This window comes from Meleagris gallopavo, chromosome 14 (genome assembly GCF_905368555.1).
Source record: "Meleagris gallopavo chromosome 14, MGAL_WU_HG_1.1, whole genome shotgun sequence".
Lineage (NCBI taxonomy): Eukaryota > Metazoa > Chordata > Aves > Galliformes > Phasianidae > Meleagris > Meleagris gallopavo.
In genome coordinates, this window is record NC_139417.1 from 1,572,832 (window position 1) to 1,597,091 (window position 24,260).

The 24,260-nt window shown below is 49.0% G+C and overlaps 3 protein-coding genes across 3 annotated transcripts in view; 1 reads left to right on the forward strand and 2 right to left on the reverse strand.

Annotated features, from left to right (window-relative positions):
- Nucleotides 1–303, reverse strand: part of NISCH (nischarin) — a 31,087-nt gene extending 30,784 nt beyond the window's left edge. Inside the window, exon 1 of the mRNA XM_010718279.4 lies at nucleotides 138–303. Coding sequence (XP_010716581.2) covers nucleotides 138–221 — 84 coding nt within the window. The 5' untranslated portion in view covers nucleotides 222–303. The remainder of the gene's footprint in view (nucleotides 1–137) is intronic.
- Nucleotides 304–1,657: 1,354 nt separating this feature from the next.
- On the forward strand, nucleotides 1,658–7,570 carry TNNC1 (troponin C1, slow skeletal and cardiac type). The gene is made up of 6 exons (XM_010718270.3): nucleotides 1,658–1,786; nucleotides 5,336–5,366; nucleotides 5,545–5,691; nucleotides 6,499–6,613; nucleotides 6,689–6,825; nucleotides 7,395–7,570. Exons 1-6 carry the CDS (start codon nucleotides 1,763–1,765, stop codon nucleotides 7,424–7,426), a joined length of 486 nt encoding a protein of 161 aa, XP_010716572.1. The 5' UTR covers nucleotides 1,658–1,762; the 3' UTR covers nucleotides 7,427–7,570.
- A 6,266-nt stretch (nucleotides 7,571–13,836) lies between these two features.
- On the reverse strand, nucleotides 13,837–16,133 carry RPL29 (ribosomal protein L29). Its single transcript, XM_003209959.5, has 4 exons — nucleotides 16,024–16,133; nucleotides 15,847–15,891; nucleotides 15,118–15,182; nucleotides 13,837–14,033 (listed from the first exon to the last, which is right to left on the reverse strand). Exons 2-4 carry the CDS (start codon nucleotides 15,881–15,883, stop codon nucleotides 13,920–13,922), a joined length of 216 nt encoding a protein of 71 aa, XP_003210007.1. The 5' UTR covers nucleotides 15,884–15,891; nucleotides 16,024–16,133; the 3' UTR covers nucleotides 13,837–13,919.
- Nucleotides 16,134–24,260: the final 8,127 nt, after the last annotated feature.

Genomic DNA, 24,260 nt, shown 5'->3' on the forward strand with positions numbered 1-24,260 from the left:
CTCCTTCCCAACAACAAACACCGCTGACCGCCTCTTCCCCCCTCTTCCCCTTGGAGAAGCACCGCCGAACGCCAACGCCGCCCCACATCGCGTGATTTCCTCGGGAAACGGCACGGAACGACGGCCGCGGCCATTACCGTGTAGGTCTCCACGAGCTCGGAGCCCAGGACCCGCGCGCTCCGCAGAGGCTCCTCGCCGTCCTCGCCCGCCGCCGCCTCCATAACGCGGAAGAAACGCGCAGCCGCCCCTCACGCTGCCGCCGCTCCCCGCCGCCCGCCGCTGCCACCTCCCGCCCCGGCTCCCCGCCCGCCCCGCGCTGCCACCGCCGCCGTCGCCGACATCTTGGCTCTGCCCCCTCGGGGTGCGGCCCGTCCCCCCCGCAGTCATTTTATTGGCTCGGCGCTGGGGGGGCGGGGATTGCCGCAGGGGGAGGCGGGATTGGCCGGGCCTCGCGTCCGTCTGCGAGAAGGAGGGCGGGGCTAAGCGGCGAGGGGGCGTGGCTTAGGCGCGTGGGCACGCCTGCGTGCTTGCTCTCTCTGGAGGATGCTCGTACAGTGCAATGCAATGCAACGTAGTAATGCGACGCGGTGCCGTGCTGAGCAATGCGGAGTTGTGCAGCGTAGCGCTGTGCGATGCAACACAGTGCTGTGCGGTGTAGAATTGAGCTGTGCAGTGCAACAGTGTGCAGCGTAGTGCAGTGCCGTGCAATGCAGTGCTGTGCAGGCCAAATTTGGGCTCAGTTTATGTCTGCTTCACGTCTGCCACAGGCAGTGCTGGGAAAGAAACCTCCCAGAGAGGCGAGGTGGGAAGCATCGGCCTCGGCTGCACTCCAGCTTGCTGGGGATGGGGCTGGCAGCCAGGCTGTGGGGACTGCAGTGGCCTTTGTGCCTCTGCTGTGTCCCCGGCACCGAAGGACTGATCCGTCCCCATCCCAAAGGTTAATGCAGTCCAGCTGAGGAACAGTGCTTGCAGATACATGCTCCATCGCAGCCTTTGCTGCACACTATTTGGTGAGTGCAGAAACCCACCGTGGCCCTGACTGCTGCTGCTGGGTGCTCAGCAGGGACGACCAAATTCTGACCTGCAGTGTGATTTCTGTAGAAGACAAGTGGCTTTTATTTTTGGACGAGAAGAAGCCAACAGCTGCATCCATCCCTGCGGCTTTGCTGTCGGCAGCCCGAAGCCCACCAGAGGGAGTGCTGCACCCCCAGAAGCGCGACCTGGCCGGGCTGCTTCGGGCGTAGGGCTTCTCCCTGCTCTGTAACAGCTGCACGTCGCTGCGGCCGAAGCGCTGCCGGCTCCGAGCGTGGGCTGCTCCATCCGCGCGGGGACGGGCTGCCGCTTCCTGAAGGACGGGGAATTCACCCCAACGCGCATCGCTTGGCAGCGCCCCGTCGCCGTTTGCAGCCCCGGCTGAACCCCGAAGGCGCGGGGGACTCTCGCGATTTGCCCTCGCCCCGCTGCTTGGCGCAGCAGCGAGCCGCACGTTTCCCCCGGCTCTTCCAAGGACGTCGTCCCGGGCCCCAAAGCGAGGGGCCAGGCTCCGGCTGCCCGCGCTATGCGGCGGGATCGGCCGGCCCTCGCAAGCCGGCACGGTGCCACGCAGCCCAGGCACGCGGCGAGGCGCTGATAGGGGCCGGGCCGCGGTGGGCTGGCGCCTCCCGTCACGGGCCGCTGCCCCCTATATCAGCGGGGCCGACGGGGCGGTAGCGGCAGAGCGTGTCCGTGACGCCCCCCGACCCCTCGCCATCCCTTCCCAGCCATGGATGACATCTATAAGGCGGCGGTGAGTGCCTGCCCGGGGCTGGGATGCTGGGGAGGAATGGGACGAGGAGGAGATGTTGGCAGCGGGCAGCCGCTGGTTACGGGACGCCGGCGGGCGGCTCGGCTGGAGTCGCGTCCTCTCGTCTGCGTGAAGCTCCCAGCGCTGAGGTTCCGAACCTCGGCCGAGTGGAAGGGGCGGCTGCCGGCTGCGGTCGCATCCCGGCAGAACAGCGTTTCCCACAAAACGAGAGTGATTTGCATGGGTTGAAAGATGATTTGCATGGGCTCAACTTCACCCTCTCATTTCTGGAGCTTTACAATCGTAAGCGCCGTTGCTTAAGATCCCCCCGTCGTCGGCTGAGTGTTTTTCGATGGGACTTTTAAAATCTCTCTGCTTTGCCTGGTGTTTCTGAATGGCTCCCTCCGCTCTGTCGCTGCTACCCCCTGTTGTCTGCTGCCCAGGAATCCAGGCTGGAAAGCAAGCTCTCTGGGAATGCGGAGCATCCCGGCAGCTGCACGCAGCGCTTGCCCTGCACACCCGGAACACTCGGGTCCATAATAAGCTCAGCGCATCATTTTGTAATTTAGACAGAGAGTGATATGCGGGTGTGATAAGGATGAAAATAGATTCCGGATTGTGTGAATCACTGCAGTGTGCCCGGAGTTAAAATACCCTACTGTGTGCCCGCAGTGTAAGAACTTTGGGGCGATTTTTTTTTTTTTTTTTTTTAACGTAGAGTTGGACAGGTTGAAAAATGCATCCTACAATTACAAATCCAAGAGGTTTAGAGGGAAATTTTGGTGAAACAAAATTGAGGGAAAGAAGACGCTGCCACCTTCCCCTGTCCTTTGGTCAGCCCTTATAGCAGTGACCCCCTCCCAGGATCTGGATAGCATGAGAGGAATGAGCTGGGTAGTGCATGGCAATGTGCTGAGTGCCCTGAGGAGCAAGCAAAAGGGAAAAGAATGTGCCCTGTAAAATCAGTGAAAATCCAGCCCCTATAGTTAAGCTTTTTAAAGTTATGTTCCACCACAGAACAGGTTCTTGCTATATTGTTTAGGGACTTCATGCACGGATTAGGAAGAAAGCCTGGGGTACCTTTCCACCCCAAAATGGGCAAAAATCCATGGTGAAGGTCATCTCTAGCTGAAGCCTGTGGGTTTCAACCCAAACCTCCTCTGCAGATACCCAAAGCAGAGTCCTTGACCTGTGAAATGTGTTGGTGGGCTCTGGCTGGGAGCTGCCAGCGTAAAGGCAAAAGGAGAAGAGGCAAGACATGGCTGAAATTGATAGATTTTTCATGAGTCTGTTCCCAAGATTTTAACTGTAGAAAAACATGTCTCTGGCAAACTAACTAACTAACTAACTAAGATCTTAAACTTCCCCTGTCCAACTTCAAATGGAAATGTGGGATGAAGAAAGGAGCTGAAAAAGCAAAATCCTGTGGGATGGGTGCCTGCCTTCACAGAGAGCAGCAGGAGAAAGCCATTCCCCAGGGAAGCAGCAGAGGAGAAAAAGGGACAAAGCTGTGAACTGCATCTGTGACCAGAGGGCACAGTGAGCAGCTTGGGAGAAAGCTGTGTAGTAAAAGCATCACTGTGTGCTTGCATTCCATCCAGCACAGCTCCACATCCGTAATCCTGTAGAAAGCCAACGTGCAGTAGTCAAAAAAGCTTTGGAAGTAAGGGTTTGTTATTTGCTGCATATATTAATGGCAGCAAGCCTTTGAGGGTATATACCAATGTTATATCCATGTTGAATTCCCTTGCTGCAGCCGCAGAACCCAGTGGGATTTTGTCTCGCCCACTCATGTCTAGATAAGGGTGTGCAAGCACCAGGCTATTTCGGGAGCATTTTTCAGCTCTGTTGAGCGGTTCTAAGAGTGTTGCTGGGGACAAGTGTCAGGATAACAGACTGCGGGGACGCATACCAAAGGCCTGGGAACAATCACAGGGCTCATCTTTATCTCTAGCACCTCTCTCATCAGGGCTTATAAATAGCGAACGCTGCCAGGGGGTCAGGTTACCCAAGTGGCTGTGGCCATCGGCTAAGCTGCCCAAATGGTGCCTGTGTAGGGCTTGGGGCTCTTCCTGCTGCTCTTGGCAAGGCCTTCTCACCCTGGGAGCTGGATAGGGCTCTCGTCCCAATTCCTGCTAAGATAAAGCACTTTCCCTGCCTCTTGCTGCAAGCAGGAAGGGTTTCCAGTTGTTTTTTTTTTTTCTCCAAAGTCTGCTTTTCGGGTGAAAAACCATCAGCCTTACTTCCAAGACAGAGTGCTGCTGGGTTGAGGGGCTCTGCTTCAACCCTAACATGGTGGGAATCGGTGTGGGGGATGTCAGAGGTAGTGTAGGGGGGACAAGTCATTGTAATGGATGTTACCAAGGGGGCAGGTGGGTATGGCAGTGGGGTCACTGCCTGCAGGCAGGAACAAAGCCCACAGCATAGTGGTGCACTCCAAGAGAATCCGAAAGAAATGCACTTCACGAGGATCTGGTGGATTCCTCTTTGCTCTCCTCATCAATTTTCATTAATTCCTGCTAACTAATAAGCTCCACTGGTGGATGGCGGGGGTTAGGACTGGATAGATGAGCTGGGTAGGACTTGGGAGCAATCTACCAGCTCATCTCGTCCAGCTCTGAGCGGCTGCAGGGACCATTTCTTCCAGCTGCTTCCATCTGCCTCAGTTTGCTTCCACATTCCGGTGCCCAGATTCAGGGAACAGTGGTGACTGCAGCCTGCTCCTCATGCACAATAACCTGTCTGTGGCACGTCCCCATTTCATCTCAAGAGCCCATTTTGCTTGAGGTGCCTACACAGACCAAAGAGTTTACACAAATGCTGAGTATTTGGGCTGTATTGTAAAATCAGTCGTAGAATCATAGAATGGCTTGGGTTGGAACGGACCTCAAGGATCATCAAGCTCCAACCCCCTGCCACAGACAGGGATGCCAACTTCCATATCTCATACCACACTACACTGCCCATCCAACCTGGCCTTGAACACCTCCAGGGATGGACGGGGCATCCACAGCCTCTCTGGGCAGCTGTTCCAGCACCTCACCACTCTCTCTGTAGAGAACTTCCCTCTGACATCCAGCCTAAATCTCCCCTCCCTCAACTTCAAGCCATTTCCCCTTGTCCTGCTGTTATCTGCCCTTTCAGAGAGTTGATTCCCGTCCTGTTTGTAGGCTTTAGGTACTGAAAGGCTGCAATGAGGTCACCCCGCAGCCTTCTCTTCTCCAGGCTGGACAAGCCCAGCTCCCTCAGCCTGTTTTTGTAAAGGAGGTGCTCCAGCCCGCTGAGCATTTGAAGTAAAATAGGCTGAAGGGAATAGAGACAGAACCTTTATAAAAATGAATTCTAATGGAGGTAGACAGGATTTTAATGCTTTTGATGAGTTTATTGAATCTATGGCTGAAAAAGACTACTGGGAATTGCCTTGGCCATGGGGACAAGGATGTTCCCCCTCTGACTGGGTCCTAGCCTGTGAGAGAGCAGCTTTTGGAGGGCTAGCAATTAGCAGTGACGAGGAGGAATTAAAATGAATTGCTCTCTGTCTTTCACTTACAGGTTGAGCAGCTGACAGAAGAACAAAAAAATGGTAGGTGCATCTTTAACCTGACATGGCTGCCTGAAGATGAGCCCCAGGGCTTTTGATCCACAAGAATCACATCACAGGCAGCTTCTGTGTCCCCTGGGTGTTCTCACAGGGCAAGCCCTCAACCTGGGGCTGCATCATGGGACAGGACCCACACATCTCCTCTCTACTCTCTTCTCAGAGTTTAAGGCTGCCTTCGACATCTTCGTGCTGGGGGCAGAGGATGGCTGCATCAGCACCAAGGAGCTGGGGAAGGTGATGAGAATGCTGGGGCAGAACCCCACCCCTGAGGAGCTGCAGGAGATGATTGATGAGGTGGATGAGGATGGTGAGAGATTTCGGTTTCTTCATTTCAAGCCCTGTCCCCGTGCCCAGTGTTCTGTGCTGCCCATGGGCATCAGGCAGGATCCACGCTGGGGACAGCACCTGCTGAGAGTTGGGAGCTGGGGTTTTGATGGATACTGAATGCACCTCAGTGTTGTTCCTTTAGGAAATTTCCAGGCTAATAAACACTATAAAAATTATATCTGTCAAGACCAGACTACTTGAACCGATTTGGTAGCAGCTAGTATTGCATAAATGTCACAATTAGATTTCTATCAGCAGGAAAGTCTTTCACTGCTCTAACGTATATGGATATAAACACATATACTGATCAAATCAGTGTGCACACACAAAAGCCACTGTGTGCAGGTTGGAGAGAAATACCATACTAAGTAACTGGAAAATATAAAAGTGGCCAAAAATCATGCAAAACCTTAGTGTCATTGAAAACAACAGTGCTACATTGCTGGTGCAAAAATAGTGCATGAATACCTGCCTGCTGGAGTTCTTATTATTAATGAGATGGACAGGTGCCTCCATGGTAGGAATTCACATTCATCAATGCTTCCAGTCCTGCTTTGCAGTATGTTTGGTTTGCTAGGGCAAAATGACTGCAAAAGGTAAATAAATAATAAATAAATAAATAAATAGAGTAATGAATTCAGTCTACGGCCTCTGTTGCTCACTCCAGCCTGCAAGCTGCCTCCTGCCACAGAACTGCTCTCTGAGTTCTGTCCCTCAGTTCCTAGCAGGTACTTTGTCCTCTCACTTGGCTTTACCCGCTGTCTGACGGTGTTCATTCTGCACACAGGCAGCGGCACTGTGGACTTTGATGAGTTCCTTGTTATGATGGTCCGGTGTATGAAAGATGATAGCAAAGGGAAAACTGAAGAGGAACTATCAGATCTTTTCAGGATGTTTGATAAGTAAGAACCATGGCCACAGTATGGGTGATGGGAGAGGTGAGATGGCCCTTCCTAAGCTCTTCTGTTCTCGCACAGGAATGCTGATGGCTACATTGATCTTGAGGAACTGAAGATCATGCTGCAGGCAACTGGAGAGACGATCACTGAGGATGACATAGAAGAACTGATGAAAGATGGGGACAAAAACAATGATGGCAGGATTGACTATGACGGTAGGAGTCTTTCTTGCCTGAAGTTTGGTTGTGAGTCCTTGAGCAGCTCCCATGGTCTCAGTTGTCTTTTGGGGGCAGGTGTGAGCTTGTGCAGGCAGAGCTGGGCAACACGCCTGATCCCATCCTGGGTTTGTATGGAGCTGGGAAGGTTCTCAGGCTTGTAAAATGTTTGCAAGGACCTGGGCCTCCTTTAACTCCGCATTGATGCTGTACTGCAAGGTTTGTTTTCACTGAGACCTGCCTGTCTGCTTTTGCCACCTAAACACAAGCATCAGCACTGAAGGGCTCTTATTTTGAACGCAGTGCTGCCAAAATGATCTGCAGACCATTTTTGAGTGGAGTCTGTGGCCGGGGGTGACACTAGGCACTGGTGACATTTCCATTGGCAGGCATGAGGAGCTCTGGCCATGGCCAGAGGAGCGGTAGCCATCTGCCTGGCCTCTTGTGCATCAGTGAGATGGAAAAAGAGAAAGGGCCGTGGAGAACTGCCAAGTGTGTACTATGGCAGCTGTGAAAACAGTTCAGTGCCACCCTAATAGCCCTCATCTCTGATGTCTCCTCCTTGGCAGAGTTCCTGGAGTTCATGAAGGGAGTTGAATAAATCTGAGGCCAGATGGACAGCCCGAATCTCTGAAACTCCTTCTGCTCTCTGACTCAGCTCCTTGGTTCCATCCCCTGGCTGCCAGCATGAAGACTGAGCACTGAGAAGGGTGGCCGTAGGGAAAATAAAGCACATTGCTGTCAAGTGCCTCTGGTAGTTGTTCCTTGGCGGTTAGGTGAGCACTGCACCTTGGCCACAGGCTCACAACCAAAGAGGACACTCCTTGTGGCTGTGTGCCTGCCAGGGAGCCGCCATTTTGTGTTGCCACCATGTTGCGTTGCCCCATTGATCACACCATGGTGAGCGCAGCAGGGGCCTGCACTGGCGCCTGCTGGTTTAATTAGAGCCATGGCAACATTTTAGTGATGAAACATGAATTAACAATCACTTATTCCATTACTAAAACCCTGGCAAAGGAACATCTCCTTTCCTCTCTAACATTACCGCAACTGTCCCAAAGACATCTCTCCCCTCTTTCCCATCCTGATGGTCACTCTGTGATACATACGGAAGGAAAATTTCTACTTATCTGGAAACAGCTCCTTCTTGTCTCAATCTGTGTGGAGGGAGGCAGGTGGCCCTCTGAGGGAGCAGCACTGTAGCACTATGGCATTTCACACTGAATCTGAATCCCAACATTTTTCCCTTAGAAATCACATCTGTTGCAGAGCATGACCCTGATACAGTCTTAACAGCCACATTCAGGGTGGCAGCAGGGTCAGGAGGACAAGTGGTGCTGTTTCTGATGCCTTGGGCACCGTCTTCTCTCTCTCCAAGGAAGTGTGGCATTCCTACGGTATTAGCAGCTCCCTCTGCACATAGCTGCCTCCTCCCATCGAATTACATCCCAGCACAGCTCACACATTGTGTTCGTGTTGCTAAAATCAAATGTTTACTCAAGCAAAATAAATATTGGCAGGGCACAGCACCAGTCTGCTCCTGTGCAAGCCCTGCAGGTGCTGCCCTTGACTCCTGAAGTTCTGAAATATTATTAATTCACACCAAGCAGGCTTAAGGTTAAAGCTACTTAAGTGAGGATGTGAGAAGTGTTCTGTTTTTCCTCTGGACAAGGAGCAACAAATGTTTTGCCCAAGCAGGGCCTGTAACATCAAAGGAAACAAAGAAATGCGCTAGGGCAGCAGATATTTTTTCTTGGAGAAGAGAAGGGTCCAGGGAGACCTCGTTGTGGCTTTCCTGTACTTGAAGAGAGCATATAAACAGGAGGGGGAATGGCTGCTTATGAGGGTGGGTAGTGATAGGATGAGGGGAAATGGTCTTAAACTGAGACAGGGGAGGTTTAGGTTAGATATCAGGAGGAAGTTTTTCACCCAGAGGTTGGTGAGGCACTGGAACAGGTTGCCCAAGGAGGCTGTGGATGCTCCATCCCTGCAGGCATTCAAGGCCAGGCTGGATGTGGCTCTGGGCAGCCTGGGCTGCTGGTTGGCGACCTGCACATAGCAGGGGGTTGAAACTGGATGAGCATTGTGGTCCTTTTCAACTCAGGCCATTCTATGATTCTGTGATTTTCCTTAAAACCCAGGATATTTTGGGAACATCTCTAATGCATACATCTGGAAAACACAGAAGGCCTCTCTGTGGGTCCCGAGGACTTTGTGCCGTGGCTCCTGGGCCAGACACAGCCCAGTGCAGAGCAAGGAGCCTGTTGCCTTGATAACTTGAAGGTCTTCTCCAACTGAATTATTCCATGCTGTCATTTTCCACCTCCTGGGCAGCACAAGTCACTTCACAAGTCCCACTGTAGCCTCTTGCATTTGAGGTAACATTTGGAATGTTTTACCCACACCTGGAAATCTGCTCAAGAGGTTCAGACAACTGGGCTTCAGCCACTCTCATAACCACAGCAATGCTACAGCTGTAAAATTTGGCCTTTTTCTTCCTGAGCAGCCCTGCGAGGTGGCAGGGACACCGAATTTCCCCACAGCCACTCAAGCCAACAGGCAACCCACACTCATATCACATCTCAGCAGGTATCACTGACAGCTCCATTGCCTTCTTTTGTCCCAACCAAATCCCAATACTCAACATGGACATCTCCAAGATATTCGTTACCACTTAGAAATATGCTTTGACTCACTGAATTATGAACGAGAGAGGAAATAAGGAATTTTCCCAGCTTAACTTCCTCCCCCTTTTGGCCAACTTGGTGGCTTTATGGGGTGGCCTGGACTCCACCACGAGACCAAGGAAAAGGATGGCTGCGAAGGTTGAGAGGAGCCATCCAGTCATGTCTCAGCACTCTGCCCTTGGTTCAAGAGTGCCACGTGTACGGGCACAGGCAGCAGCCACACACAACAACCTCACTGCCTCTCTCTTTTCCCTGAGAGCAAAACAGGGATGATGGTGGCTAGAGCGGAAGAGGACAAAAGCATTGTAGCAGCTGAAACTTGTTCCTACAAGAGCAGAAATTCTGGGGAGTGTTTGGGCCTTTTCACTCCTTAGAGCAGAGGCATTGGCAGGTCAGCATGATCAGTGTAAAGTCAGAAAAACTGCTGCAAGACCAATTTGTCTTAATGTGCTGTCATCCAAGAGTAAGCCAGTAAATGCCACAGGGTAGGGTGGTGTGGGTAGATTTCACTGTTGGCTAAAGCACAGGAACAACTGCATTAGGAATTTAACACAACATGATAGACAGCCAAACAGTTTAGGTGGCTGGCAAACCTGTAGCTGGCACACAGTCAGCCCTGTTAAAGCCTCCATGCAGGAGATGTGCCTGGAGATGTGCCAAGAAGAAAACTCAGGACCCTGTGCACGTACGTAACTCATAAATGTGAAGTTTCCCCTGGATGTTGTACTTGCCGGTGCCAGGGAGCTTTAAGGAAAGCGTCATGTTCACAAGCACTGCTTGAAGAAATAAAGTCATCAAAACATCCACTTTTTTTTTTTCTTTTTCCTAATCGGAAAAAAGACATTCTGTAAAACAGCCCATGTATCTGCATGTTCTTGCTCTGTATTCCCAGATGAGACAGAGAGCTGTGCTGCCACGTGACTGCAACACATGCCACCAGACGCAGCCGCATTTCTTGGGTGACTTGCTCTGCTTGCTTTCGGTGGTAGCAGATTTAATTCTACAGTAGTTTGAAGCAAGTTTGCCACAAGGACAAAAGAAATGAGTTAACCTATGCCAGATACACAACATTTCACTGTGTCAAATCCACGGTTGTGAAGGAATGCCTGTGGCAGCTCTGAAAGTTGGGCAAAGCAGAAATCGAGTTCTGTTCATGCGTTTTTTTGCTGGAACGTGCTACTGAAAGGTGGTGGAGGGGTCAGAATAAAATGCATCCAGTCCCTTCTTTTCATTTTCACAGCGAACGTCAATGTCTCTGGTGATTACTGTATCCCATCAGGGCATTTCCCACTGCTTTGAGTTCTCCTTCCCATTTCTGTACTCTGCACTTTCAGTGCAATTGCTCACCTCTGCAAAACGAGCTGGTCAGTGTTCGGTTACATGCCCTTTGCACCCTATTTTTTTCCTCTGTAGGGAAAACAGGAGCCAACCTAGAAATTAATACTGAGCCCTCTTCATTGCAAAGGGGAGAAATCATTATCAGAAAGTATAAAGCATATAACCTGATGTGTAGCAGTGGCTAAGCAGAGAGGCTCCCTCAAAAACATCACCTTCTGATGGGATACCAAGGACTTAGTCATGCGGGTTTTGAAGTTTTTAAATGTCAAAGATGACAGAGCTCTGCATAATGGGAATAGCTTCAAGTGGTCTGCAGCTGCCAGTTCCATCTCCCGGAACTCTGCAGATGTAATCCTCCCAGAAAGGATCATCAGCCTTCCTCAACCAACAGAAAGCAGGACAGAATTTACATGATTGTGCACACAAATGAAAGTGCAGGAATACCCACCGCAGAACAATGCCAGCATTGGTACCCGTTCACAGGTTTCCCTTCTGTGCTGGCACAACATCATCCTCAAGGAAGGGAAGGAACGAACTCAGGAACTGAGTCATCATGCGGTTATAAACTGCCAATATCCAGGCAGCGTCCCACAGAACCACCGTGTGTGCAGAGAAATCACAGAGAGGTGCAGATGACAACAAACCTGACACCAAGCTGCTGTGGAAGCTCACATTCCTGCCTTTTGCTACACAATGATGCCTGGATTAAGGTTACATTCCTCTGTGCCGCATTTTGTCACGCAGACGCTATTTTGGTCAGAAAGTCAGCAAGCCCATATTTGGGAAGCTGCCCCACTGAAGGGCAACATGAAGGGCGGCATGAAAAGGTTGCTTCGAGGCAGGTCTGGGGAAACCGTGGAGCCACTGGCAGCCCGTTTTCCATTTTCTGCTTCTCATTAACATGCAGACTTCCATTCCTCAGCCCAAACCTTGCCTCTCTTCCCTCGAACCACATCTTGTGAGTTAGATGTTCTCACAACACAAGCCCTCTAGAGGAAGACGCAAAGAGGAGTTAAAGTCCCCCATAGCTGACAGAAACACCTTAGTGCAGAATTTATAATGTACAACTCAAAGTAGACTAAAGATTTGCAGACACACAGATGAGGGTGGAGCAAAATGAATGCCAAGTCCTGTCTTCAGGGTTTGTGCTTTTTATTTTACCGTTGTCACCATACAGCCCTGCAGCACAATGACCTTCTTTCAGGCAGCTGGACCAGCCACTCTGCCTCCTTCAGCACCAGCAGCATCCCAAGGTGATGTGCATATTAATCAGAACCACAACTATGTGGTCATGCGTCTGTAGACAAGCTCACTGCACCAAAGAAGGCAGCTGCCATGCAACTCAGAGACCTCTGATCTCAGTTACCACCAGTACCACCAGGATTTAAACACTGTAGAGCTGTGTCTAAATACTGTAACCAGTTGCCAAAAAAACTTTGCTGTCATCTCCAGGATCCTCAGAGATAAGCACAGGCTTTTGGCTCATTTGAAGGCAGCTGGTCCTTTTGTCTTAAAAGATTTTATCCAGTGATATGAACCTCATGACTGCATTCTCCAAACATGACTATGCTACCCTCCCTGCCAGCATGTTGCTCTTGCACAGAAATTAAGTTCTTCAAGCTGAGAAACCTCAGACTCGAGAAGAGTCCAAGAGATACACTCAGCAGAATTCATGCAGATTGAGGACTCTCTAGCTGCAAGGACACTCCTGCAGTTGCAGTAAATCTGTGGTGGTTGGCCTAGGTAGGGCTGGACCAGTTAAAAAAAAAAAAAAAGAAAAATCTACTGAGAAAAGTCTTGTAGATGCACTTTGGGCCACAAAGAATTCAAAATACTTATTTCAACAAAGTATTTTGTTATACTAATTAGCTAGGGTATATATATATATATATATATATATATCTATATAAAATGTCATTAATTGGATGTTTCAGTTGAAATATTTATTTTTCACCCAGCAGGTCTTTTACTACTTACATACTTCCAGCCCGTGTTGATCCATGGATTTACACCACCAGGTGGACAAGTGCTGAAATTGCAGCTTCAAGAAAGGTTTGGTGCATCGTAATGCACAGCCCCCTTCAGCAATGAAAAAACTCATCTGTCTGCCAAGATACTCAACTCAACTACTCAACTTTGCTGACTGGTAGGACCAGGAAAATCAAGTCTACTACTTAACTGCAATAGCAAAGCCTTGTCGTGGCACCACTTCTTGTGCTTTCGAATGCTACTTCCCTGATCTGACCAGCCAATCAGCTTCACCAGACAGGGATTCTTGTGTTACAGCTATGAAAAACTCCCACTGAAATACAGTAGCTATGAAAAATCTGGGTATTTTATACAGTTAAATTAGTAACACTTAGCACCCTTTTAACACTTTATCACTTGAAGCACTTTAGAAGACAACACATACTACTATTATTAGTTGCTATGATCTCTTACACTGCAGTTAACTCAGTACTCTTCTGGTTTTCCAGGATTTCCATTGCTGTAGCTACAACTTGAACAGTAATGCAGAGGGTGTGTAAGGAACAGCCCTCCAAGTCTGGTTATACTCTAACAGCACTAAGAACTGCTGCACAAATCACAGCATGAGACAGCTTTGAATACACATCCATTATCAAAACCAGTTCTACCTATACTGAATACTGTCATCTAAGAGCCTGTGCGATGCAAAATATTGCTGCTTGTTCGTATTTTAAAGCTTCACTCAGTAACAATTTCACAAATTGAAAACAGGCTGTGAGTTATTAGATGTTCACAGTCCATACCAACAATTGCAGTAAAACATTACTGAGGAAGGAGCAGCTGCTTTTCCTAGGACTTGTGGAGGCTAAGAACATCAAGACACAACCTCTGCAGCTTATCTGACACAGAACAAAACCATGCACTGTCACTACACACAGAAGTGATAACACACAATTGGCACTTATAGTAAAACTCAAGGCACTTTTGAGGGTTCTTCTCAAAATCAGGAGATGAAAACTTTGTTATGTCCAATTTTATTTGTACAAAAATGCTTTAAACACACATGCCAAAAGGCAAACTGGTTCTTTGTCTTAAACCAGGTCAGTCCTTTTTCTGTAGAGCTGCCTGCTTGGCATTGTTGGCCTGCATCTTCTTCAGCCCCTTCTTGTTGTGTTTCTTGGCAAATCTCATGTTTCTCAGAAACTTGGGATCAACCTGTGAAAACAAAAGAAACATGAGCCCCAATAGACATGAAAGGGAGATGTGTATTTCCATCACATTCCAGTTATTGCAATTCTAGCTGTGATTAATGCAGATACATTTTCTGATTTGATATCAACATAATTATTTTAGCTACACAGCCATTCTTTAAACTATTTTCCTTCATTTCTAAACAAACAAAAAAACCCTGAAGCCAAGTAATAAATATACAGAAAGGACAAATTAAGTAATGCTGCAAACAAGACAAATTTCATTTCTGTGTTCTGAAAAGCTGCTCCTGTCTTTTGCCAGCTCACTAACGCATCCTTTCATGGCTACAAGCAACCCTCAGATTCATCAGTGCCCCACTGAGACAAATCTCCTATTTTACTCCAAGGAACATTTTCCCCAGTACACACAGCTAGCAGGACTTTTTCCAACTTAATTCACGTGTGCTTGATATGAGGCAACACTCATAGATAGCATGAGTATTTTCAGAGCACTGAACCCTCACTGAGCTTGGTAGAAACTTCTACATCACTTCTGAAAAGCAAATTACCGCATCTACAAGGTAAATAGAATCACAGCACTCTTCCAAACCAGAACAATATCCTTTTTTCTTTTTCTCTCTGTTGTGTGGACAAAGTCAGTGGTGTACCAAGTGTTTAGTATTAAGAAAATGCAAATTTTGTTATCTCCAAGTGTACCATCCAGCAATGCCAATTCTTTTCTGAAAGAAATTCTGTGTACAAGTACAGATGCTATAACAACACCGAAGGGTAGGGAGGAGACACAGCAGGATTTAAAGTGAAGGAGAGCAGTGAAACACGGCCTTGTGTTTGCTTCACTGGAAGCAATATTTAGCAATACTGATCCCAAGCAGAACAAAGGTGGGCAATGGGTTATAAGCAGTTTTGTAGAAATACAGTGTGGATTTCACATGGGTTAGAACTACCACAGCAGCAATTAAGGTGAGTAAACAATGCAAGAGAAGCCCACAACCATCATCTGCCAAAATGCCGACAGTTGAACGTAAGAAACACCACTACTGGATTTTCTGGAGTTTGAACAGGTTAGAAATGTGAGCAGAAATACTCACCCCCTTGAGGGACTCATATCTATGGGATCTGGGCTTCTTGATGCCATTTCTGTGCCACTTACGGGCTACGTGAAAGACAAGGAAACAATACAGATCACAACTTCAACTATTGTTGAAAAGCTGTGTTAGTTTTCTTTTAAATATGCTGTGAGAATAACGCAGAACAGAAAATGAGCCAGCCCTGCAAATCCCAGCTGAGTTCAAATAGGGGCAGCACCTCCATCCCCACCCCCTGGCACACTGTGCTCTCAGCAGCGTAAACCTTCCTAATTAGGGATTTCAGGCTGTGCATTAATTATTAAAATACAAGCAGCACATCCCAGTACAGGGAATGGTCTTAGGCACTTTCCAATATCTGTTCAGCATTTCAAGGCACTAGTGCTGGCTGTGCCAGAACCAGCAGAACCTGACTGCAAACACTGCAAGCTTACACCAATTAGTGTGGGGGAAAACAAAAAAGAAGAAAAAAAAAAAAAAAAAGAGAACAGGAATTATTTTATGACCACGCTTCTCCCTGGATGCGAGGCATCACATCAGAACATGCAGAGCCGTGACGCTTGCTTTCCTGTGGTTACGCAGTCTGTGCATTAAGCCCCGGCAGTGGCAGCCACCGCTCAGCTCCCACTACCTCCTCCCCCCGCTGATCTCACTACAGCATAAGAAGGCCCGGACCGGCGCCGCGCGTCCCCGCCGGGCTCCACCCCTACCCCGCGCTGGGCCCCGACTCACACTGATTGTGCGTGGTGTGGTTCTTGGACTTGGCCATGGCGGCACCTGCGGGACAAAAGACACGATACGGCTCAGCTCGGCTCCGCCTCCCGCGGTGTTCCCGCAGCCCGCTGTGTTGGAGCCGGCGGAGCGCGGATGGAGCGCGGATGAAGCCGGATTGCGTGGACCGGCACCTACCGAACCCACAGCGGACAGAGTCACACCGGAAGAGAAAGGCCGCGCAAGGGCCCCTGGGTAAAGGACGTAGGCCGCACCGGAAGTCTGTACCGGAAGTCAGTTGGTCGGGTGCGCAACAAGCGCCGGCGGCATGGAGGTTCCGCGCCGCAACAGTTCCTCCCAGTCCTTTCCCTGGTCTTCTCGGCCCAGCGGCTGAGTTACTCCGGCTGTAAAACAATTAAAAAACAAACAAACAAACAACAACAACACCAAAGCCCCAAAGAAAACCCCAATAAAGTCAAAGTTTCTTTGACATCCATACCCTCTCTGTAGGTGTTCTTGTGTCACGCAATTTTGAGCGGAGGCCTGTGGCTACACATCAGAATAGCATTGCTGCGTTCTGAGGAACTACCTCAAAAGAGAGATGAACGGGGCTTTGTTGGCGTGTGATGTTTTTGTGGTGTCCTGATATTTATGGACGTTTGGCATGGGATAATTTTCTCCCAGTGTTTCCCAGGGCTGCCCCAGCTCATGGTGAAACACATGGGGTGCCTGCGGTGCCAAGTCTTAGTGCTGGGAGATTGGACTTGGTGATCTCCAGAGGTTCCTTCCAACCCCTATGATTCTGCGATCCTGTTCAGGTGCTGGCTAGGAGGAGCCCAGGAGGACTCTGCTTTGCACTATGGATCATTCCTTAACACTGGCGAGCTATTGGTCAGGGGGAGTGGGGAAAGCAGGGCTTAGCATGGACTTAGTGGTGTAAAGCCCACACTAGCAAAGCTGGAGGGGGGTGGGGGCGAAGGACAGCTCCCGGCGACAAATGGACCTGGAGGAGCAGGGATACCAGGACATAAAGGCACTAGAGGGAGCCTGAGCATAACAGATGCCGCTCTGGCTCGGAGTGGGAGTACTCGTCCAATCAGGGAGAAGGGGCACCTCCAGCAAATAACAGCGGGAAATGCTGAAACTTCCCAATTGACTTGGCATCTTACCCGACTGTGGTATTTTGCCCTTACATCCATTATAATTTTCTTAAAGATACGAAGAAGAATATTAAAAATATCAGTTTTCTTATTGAAAATGCCAGCCAATCTGATATAAGGCTCTCCTTAAATCTGCTGTTCACTGAGACAGCAAACACTGCATCCCCTGCGTGCAGAGTGCTTGGGAGGGCTGTTCCCAACGAGCTAAAATCAAGTGATGACAACTGCTGTCAATCATCAGACCATGAGGGTCCAAGGAAGGGGGAATTCCTGAAGAAGTGTCCCAGAGTGGTTTGAGAGCTAGTGGTGCTGCCCTGTTGTCAACGGTTTACGGGCTGGTTCGGCCCGGTTCCGTGACTAGAAGGGCGGAGGGATCCGCGGATCCGCGCCCCCGGAAGAAAAGAAAATAAGGGACCCCAAAATAATTGAAAACAGTGGCAACAATCTGAGGTAAAACAAAGTAATTTACTAAATATGGTATCAACAGAATTTTATAAGGAGAGAGAATGTGAAATTGATGGTGGATCGGCCATACCACAACGCTGAGATGAGAAGCGCAGGCAGAGAAGCGCAGGCAGAGAAGTGCAAGCGAAGCAGGGCAGGCAAAGACGAGAGCATCAGGTGACCTTGCTGGGAGTTATATCTCCTCGCTGACCGCAAAGCCCCCTGGGGAAACGTAGCTGCTCTTCTCCTCTGGACAGGCACCCGGAACTTGAGCATCAGCAGTCAAACCCCCAGTGCATTGCGTGATGTTATGATGTGGAATACCGATAATGAAAAATCATGAAACCATGACACCTGTGAAGAAGCATCCCTTGATGCTGGTAAATTCCTCCTCGATAAAAGAAGAAAGGCTTCCCCAGTGCACCAGGATATGATGGGAATGGGGAGAGTTTTTCAGCCTGGTGCTGTGAAGCCCAGGGAGCCTGACGGAGTCAGTGTGGTGGATGCAGGAGCTGCTTCAGAGCCTGGCAGCAGGAGCGGCCCATCACAGACACCACAGAGGCTGCTGCATCCTCATTGGAGGTGCTGGGATGTTCATGTTGGCCATCTGGAGTGGGAAGCTGCTCTGGATGGCTTATGTGGACTTTTACTGACCTGCCCAGAAAATGACTTAGAATTCAGTGAACCCAAAGTTACACATAAATTAGATCTTCCCCATTTCAGGGCTTGCAACCAAAATATACCATCATAGCAATAGATACATAGAACTGTAGGGTAGGTTTGTTTGTTTGTTTACTTATTTATTTGAGACATTCAAATGATGTTGTTGGATTTAGGAAGAGCTTAGGGATTTAAAAGATTTCCCTCTGTGTCAGTTCTGTCCAGCTGCAGATCTGGCTGGTTGCCTTCAGAATCAACTGATGCCAATGCAATTGCAAAAATGCAGCCTAGGTTGCCTGATAGGAGGGGAGAATGGTCTGCAAGGGTGAAAGTTGCCAGGGAGGTTACTGGCACAGAAAAGCAGTCAGGTGATGAACAGGGCCAACAAGATGCTGCAGCAGGATGGAAGCAGGTTGGCTCCTCCATGTAGCTCTGCTGCACCTCGGTCCCTCCCCACACTCCATTGGCTTTAATGGGCTTTTTTCTGGCCATTCAAGCTTGTTTCCCATTTTACACTTTTATCTTAAAATAACTTGGGAACCATCAGCAACAAGCAAACAGAGAACTTGAGATTTCCATATTGCTGATGGACTCCAGAAGCTGAGTGTGTGGGGCCAGAGAAAACAGGATATGTGCAAAGAAATACAGCTAATGCTGTAAAAAATCACCCAAATCACCCCAGACACCAACACAGCTCCCTCCAGAGCATCACTAACACTGGAAGAAATTACATTGAGGTTATATTTTGCACTGGGATTTCAGATCTGTCACCTGGGCACAGCTTTTGTCCTCCTGCCTGGTGGCAGGGATGGAGGGGACAGACCTCAGTGAGCTGCACTTTGCAGCAGGATCAGGTAGCTTTTCAGCAACAGTAAGAGGGATCTGCTTTAGCTCTGCCTTATCTGCATGGCAAGGATTATTGAAAAACCGTGTTGACAAATACCATGGTCTCAAAAGGAAAAATGAACTTCCGCACAAAGACGGCTTGTTTGTGCAAAGCAGGGAGGGAATAAAGAAGCTGCCAAAAAGCTGACATAAAACCCTGCGCTTACCTGTCATTCGTCTGATACAATGACTGAAGCCTTTCATTTGCAGCACCATAATCCAAGATGTTCTTTCCACAAAGTGAGAAAGTAGGTTAGTGTGGAGGCAGGGCTGGAGAGGGGGAAGGGGATAAGTGGAGCCTGATCTTGCATATACTCTGAGCAGAGCTAACACCCTGGTTTAACAGTGGGATGGTTGTTTTTTTGTAAAAGCCCACAACACCCAGCTGGGTTCTGCTGGAGGCAGCCCTGTTTCCAGCTTCTGTTGCTCCTTCTGCAGGCAGGAGGCACTGAACACCCACCACCTGCAGCATGACTGAGTGCCATGAAGGAGGTTCAAAAGATGTGTCTGGCCTGGGACATCACTGTTCTAAATCACATTTTAAATATCTACGTTGTATCAGCTCATTTCAGCATTTCTTCTCAGTGTTGCAGTTGAGCAACAAAAACTGATGCATCAAGAGGAGGCTGCATTGCTGAGTTGCTTCTGTTGCATTGCAGGGTCAGGCATCAGACCTGATAAAGACTGGGTGTACTATAAGCCCATTTTTATTATTAGCTCATTTTACCAAGTTGTTAATAATTTGGAAAAAAGAAAACAACACTTTTTTTTTCTTCTTCCCACCCGCAAACTAAGCAGAAGGCTAAAAAAAGAGGGAAAAAAAGAAAAACAGAGAGGAAGATTTCTCTTAACACTGCAGCTATTTATCACCAGTGACATGGACTTAAATCACTGAAGATGTTTTCACTTAGGGCAAGACCACAATACTAAAATCAAGCTGAAGATCTTGACGTTCCATACAACAGGCTGTACAGTGTGTGGAACAAGGGAAGCAAATGTGCTGAGTGGGTTAATTCATACCTGTAGCACCGCACTGTGCTCAGCATCATCCTGCAAATCCTGCTCTGAGCACAGCCCATGCCCTTCTTTGCCATTCCCTGCCCACAGTGGAAATGGCACGCTAAGGAAGGGGAACAGCAATGACACTTGGGGCTGCTGCTCTGAATCACCAGTGCTTTGCTTGGGGACTTTGCCCAAGGACATTGCTCTGGTTCGTAGGGGAAAAGCTGATGCAAGGCACTTCCCCAGGGCTGTGCCAGGGAAGGACAGTGACAGTGGGACATAAACATATGTAAAATAAAGATGATCCAGGTAAGCACAGCCTTGGACATTCTGCTTTCTGCCCTGGACTTCATTAGGACTTTACACAACTATGAAATAGATGACTCATCCATTAAAATAATGCTCATATGACTTTGACATCCAGGAAGGGCACCACATCACTGCTTTTCTGCTTAACATGGTAGGATGCCTCAGGGGCCTATGGGACACAGGCTTGGTCCTTCCCAGGACTTCTTCCAAACTCATTTCCTGTCACCAGCACTTCCAGAACAGGCAGATGACACAGGGTTTTCCAGGTGCCAGTTGCTCTCTCACGCTCAGGAAAGATGAGCACTGCAGGAAGGAGTTTTAATGACCGTTGTCCCTGGCTGGTGGCTCGCAACTCTTTTTCTACGAGCACAGATGATATGGATGTGGGCAGGGGATTTGCATTCAGTGTCAAGCAACCCCTCAGGACATTTCTTGCAGGATTTACAGCTCTGCAGCTCTTTACCAACTGACAAACAGCTGCCCAGGCAGTGCAGACTCATCCACCACTGGACGCTGCTGCTACTCATGTCAGGAGCATGTATTTGGAAAGAGTCAAAGAAGCCTCTCCTTTGGCACTTTCCCAGTTTCTAGAAGCAAGGGCATTTCCTTACTCAAATTCAATGGAACAGGCAGTACTGCCCATATCCTGGCTATCTAATGCACAGAAATCAATAAGATGGTAACTCAGGTGATGACTTCTGCAAGTCAGTGGTGCTTCTTGTGCCTCCCTGCTGTCCTCTGTCTGGATTGTTCCAGCTCATCCCTCTTGGCTTTCCTGGGATGAAAGATACCTGCAAGATACCAGCAGCAAGGCAGAGTTCCTCTTTGCAGCACATCTCTTGTTCTGTTTTTTTTTTTTTTTTTTTTTTTTTTCCTGCTTTTAGCTGCACTGATGCATCAGACGCTTGAATTTCGGGTGCAGCATCCGCTGCTGACGCCTACTGGTGGTTTAGTGCTGGGATCTCTTCAGTAGGGTGTGTTAATTGAGAGATCACATTTCCATCAGAACCTCTAATGCAAATGCACCTTGGTGTGCTTCATGAATGCTGTAAGAGCTTGCTGCAATCAGACCAGCTCTCCTGGAAGGATGCTTAATATCCTGCTGGTAACAGTAGGAACTTTCCCAAACACCACCCCCTGATATTAAGGACATAAATTATTAAACAGCCCAGTGGTGTTGCCCTTGTACAAAGTCAGCATTGAGAAACGACTGACATCCTCCTTGCACATAATTAAACTGAAAACTTAATTGCACTATGGCTGTATGGGATGGGCTTTGCAAACAGATTTGTTGCAGAGTTCAGCATCCCCACTGGGAAAGCCTGCATTTTCATGACATTTAACATGGATTTGAATATGTTTCTTTGTGCCGCAGCCCAGCATGGACCACGGTGCTGTGCTGTGCTTGGTGTCAGCGTCAGTGATAAACAAACAGCATTTGTGCCCTACATATTTTGGAAATGGTGTTTAAATCCACTGTTTTTAGCACGATGCCCGCTGCCCCACCGTGATGTGGGCTTCATTAGGAACTTGAGATAGCCTGGACTGTGGCATCCCACCTAGGAGGAGGACCTCAGCGTGGGCACAGCTATGCTCCATCTACCAGCAGTGCCTGAGCTGCATCCCACAAGAGCAGATGCCTGGGGCCAGCCCTCTCCTTTTGCATCAGCCCCATCTCAAACTGTCATTTGTGCTAAGGCTGGCCTGACTGATGATTTGATGTTGATAAAAACACATTTGCTTCTGCTGCAGTTTTAGCCAGGCTTCTCAAGCCACTTCAGGGTGAAGTGCAATAAATCTCCAGGAAGTTTCTGGCAGGTGGATGACCTTAAATCCCTATCTGTAGCACATACCTGACATTCAAAGTGGAGAAGAAGGGCAGAGTGCCCAGCTAAGGTCTGGGGACAGGCATTTTCCACTCTAGTGTAAGAAAGCAGGTGACTGTTGCATGGAGTAGGGGAGAGCATGCAATGCAGACACCAGCAGTCCATTCTCCCTCTTTTCCCCCTACTCTGCTTCATCACACCTCCACTCTTTCAATTGTGGAGCAATCTTGAGAAATTACAGCTAAAACTTCCCCCTCACCCCCCCGCTCTGGCTACCTGAAACAACCTTCTGTTTTCATGCAAGCCTCAAAGTATTTTTTTACAGCAGTTCTTCCTCCTACCATTAAATATTTATATGAAAAGCCACATGGTTTTGCTGCAGCAGGATGGTGCAGTGCTGAGAACCTCTGTGAGCCAGATTTAAATAGCAGTGAGCTGGCAGACACTCACAAAACACCTGGTTTGATTTCTCCCGTTCCCCAACCTGCTGCAGTGCTTCCTGGAGTGTCCCCAGCATAACATCCTCATCCCCGCAGCCCAGGTGCTCAGCAAATGCCCGGTGTGTGACCCCCTGTGGGGAGAGAAGGCAGGCTGAGCTGCTCGTGTGCCCAGATGGGCTGCAGATGTAGGTAATGAAATGGAGACCTGGGGATGGACTTGGAAATCAAGTGCTCGAGTGGTCTGATGAGCATGGAGCTGCACACGGGTACCATCCACTGCAGGACAGGAGCATCAGTGCACTGCTACTAAGGGTCGTCTTCTCTCATACCCCAACACCTTCCTTTCTGCTTTATTTTGGGGAGACGAGGATGGTAGAAGGAGGATACTTGTCTCAGTGCTTTGCAGTTGCTGTAGCAACTGTGGTGTCTCTGGCAGCAGGAGCACACGCTTCCTACAGCCAGCATCAGTGTGAGCCTGCTACTTGCATGCAGATATTCTATTCCCTGCTAGGAAAAAAAGCCCCATGCCTGCCCCCCAGCCAGCAGCAATTAGAGACCAGGCTGTGCTGCTGAAGCAGCAGCAGTGGCAAAGGAGAAGTGTGCTGAGCTGGAGGGATGCTGCTGTGCCTGCCATCTCCCAGGCGATCTTCTGAGCACAAGTCAAAGCCTCCTCCAAAGCATCCACTGCTTCTCTCTGGCTCCTCAGCAAGCGATGAGTCTTGATCAAAGCATTCTCAGCAGTAGAGGATCTGCGCAAGCTTTGATGAGTGACTTTCCTGATTAATGACTTCTAAATAATAGAGCTTTGTTCACAGGCTGGATTCATTTAATGTCCATTTCCAGTCATCTTGTAGGGCTTTGCCTACTCAATTGAAAATCCCATTACTTCCCTGTTCCCACCAGCTTTGTAAATCACAAGCTGTGACCAAATATCCCTTCATTTCCTTTGGGAAACCAAAGAGACAGAGCTCCTTGGCCAGCCTCTTCCCAGATCCTCAAAACCATTTGCTCTCAAGGCACTAAACAAGGCACATTTGGCCAGGGGTGTGCTCACACAACTTCTGACGCCTACTAAAGCTGCCCTACTTGTGTGTCTCAGGTCATAGCAGTCCTCTGGCCCCATGCCACCAGACACCTGCATCCCTTTAGAGCCCACCAATCTCTGCTCAGTCCCTTGTATGTGAAGCACCCCATCTCCCTGGCACAGGATTTTAGCCTCAGCTCAAGCAAAGCACATGCTTTCTGGCCTCTCTCCCACACCTAACAATTCACATCAGCTGGTAGAGATGGAGCAAGAACAAAGCAAGAAGAGCTTCATAATTTCTCCTCAGCCATTTTGCTTGGGTTAGGTCAATTTTGGTTTTATTTCCAGAATTAAGCTCCGGGCTTTCATAAATGGGGAGACCTGCCTTGCTTTTCCAGAAGGTGCTGATCCAGCCTTTCCACCACTTGCTTTTGAGATGGCCAGACAAGAGCTGCAGGTTAGGCTGGTCTTCACAAAATGGGAAGGCAGAGAGATGCTCCCACCTTAAGGCTGCCCTTTGAAAACTTGCTGGTGGGAATACAGACTTCCTGCCTTCTTCTGGTGCCCTGACAGAAATGAGCAATGCTCAGGCAGGCCTGTTGTCACTCAGTGTAGGGTTTTCCACCTCACTCATTGCTTGATGAGCTGGTTTTCTGGGCTGTAGCTGAAGCTTTATGTCCCCTGG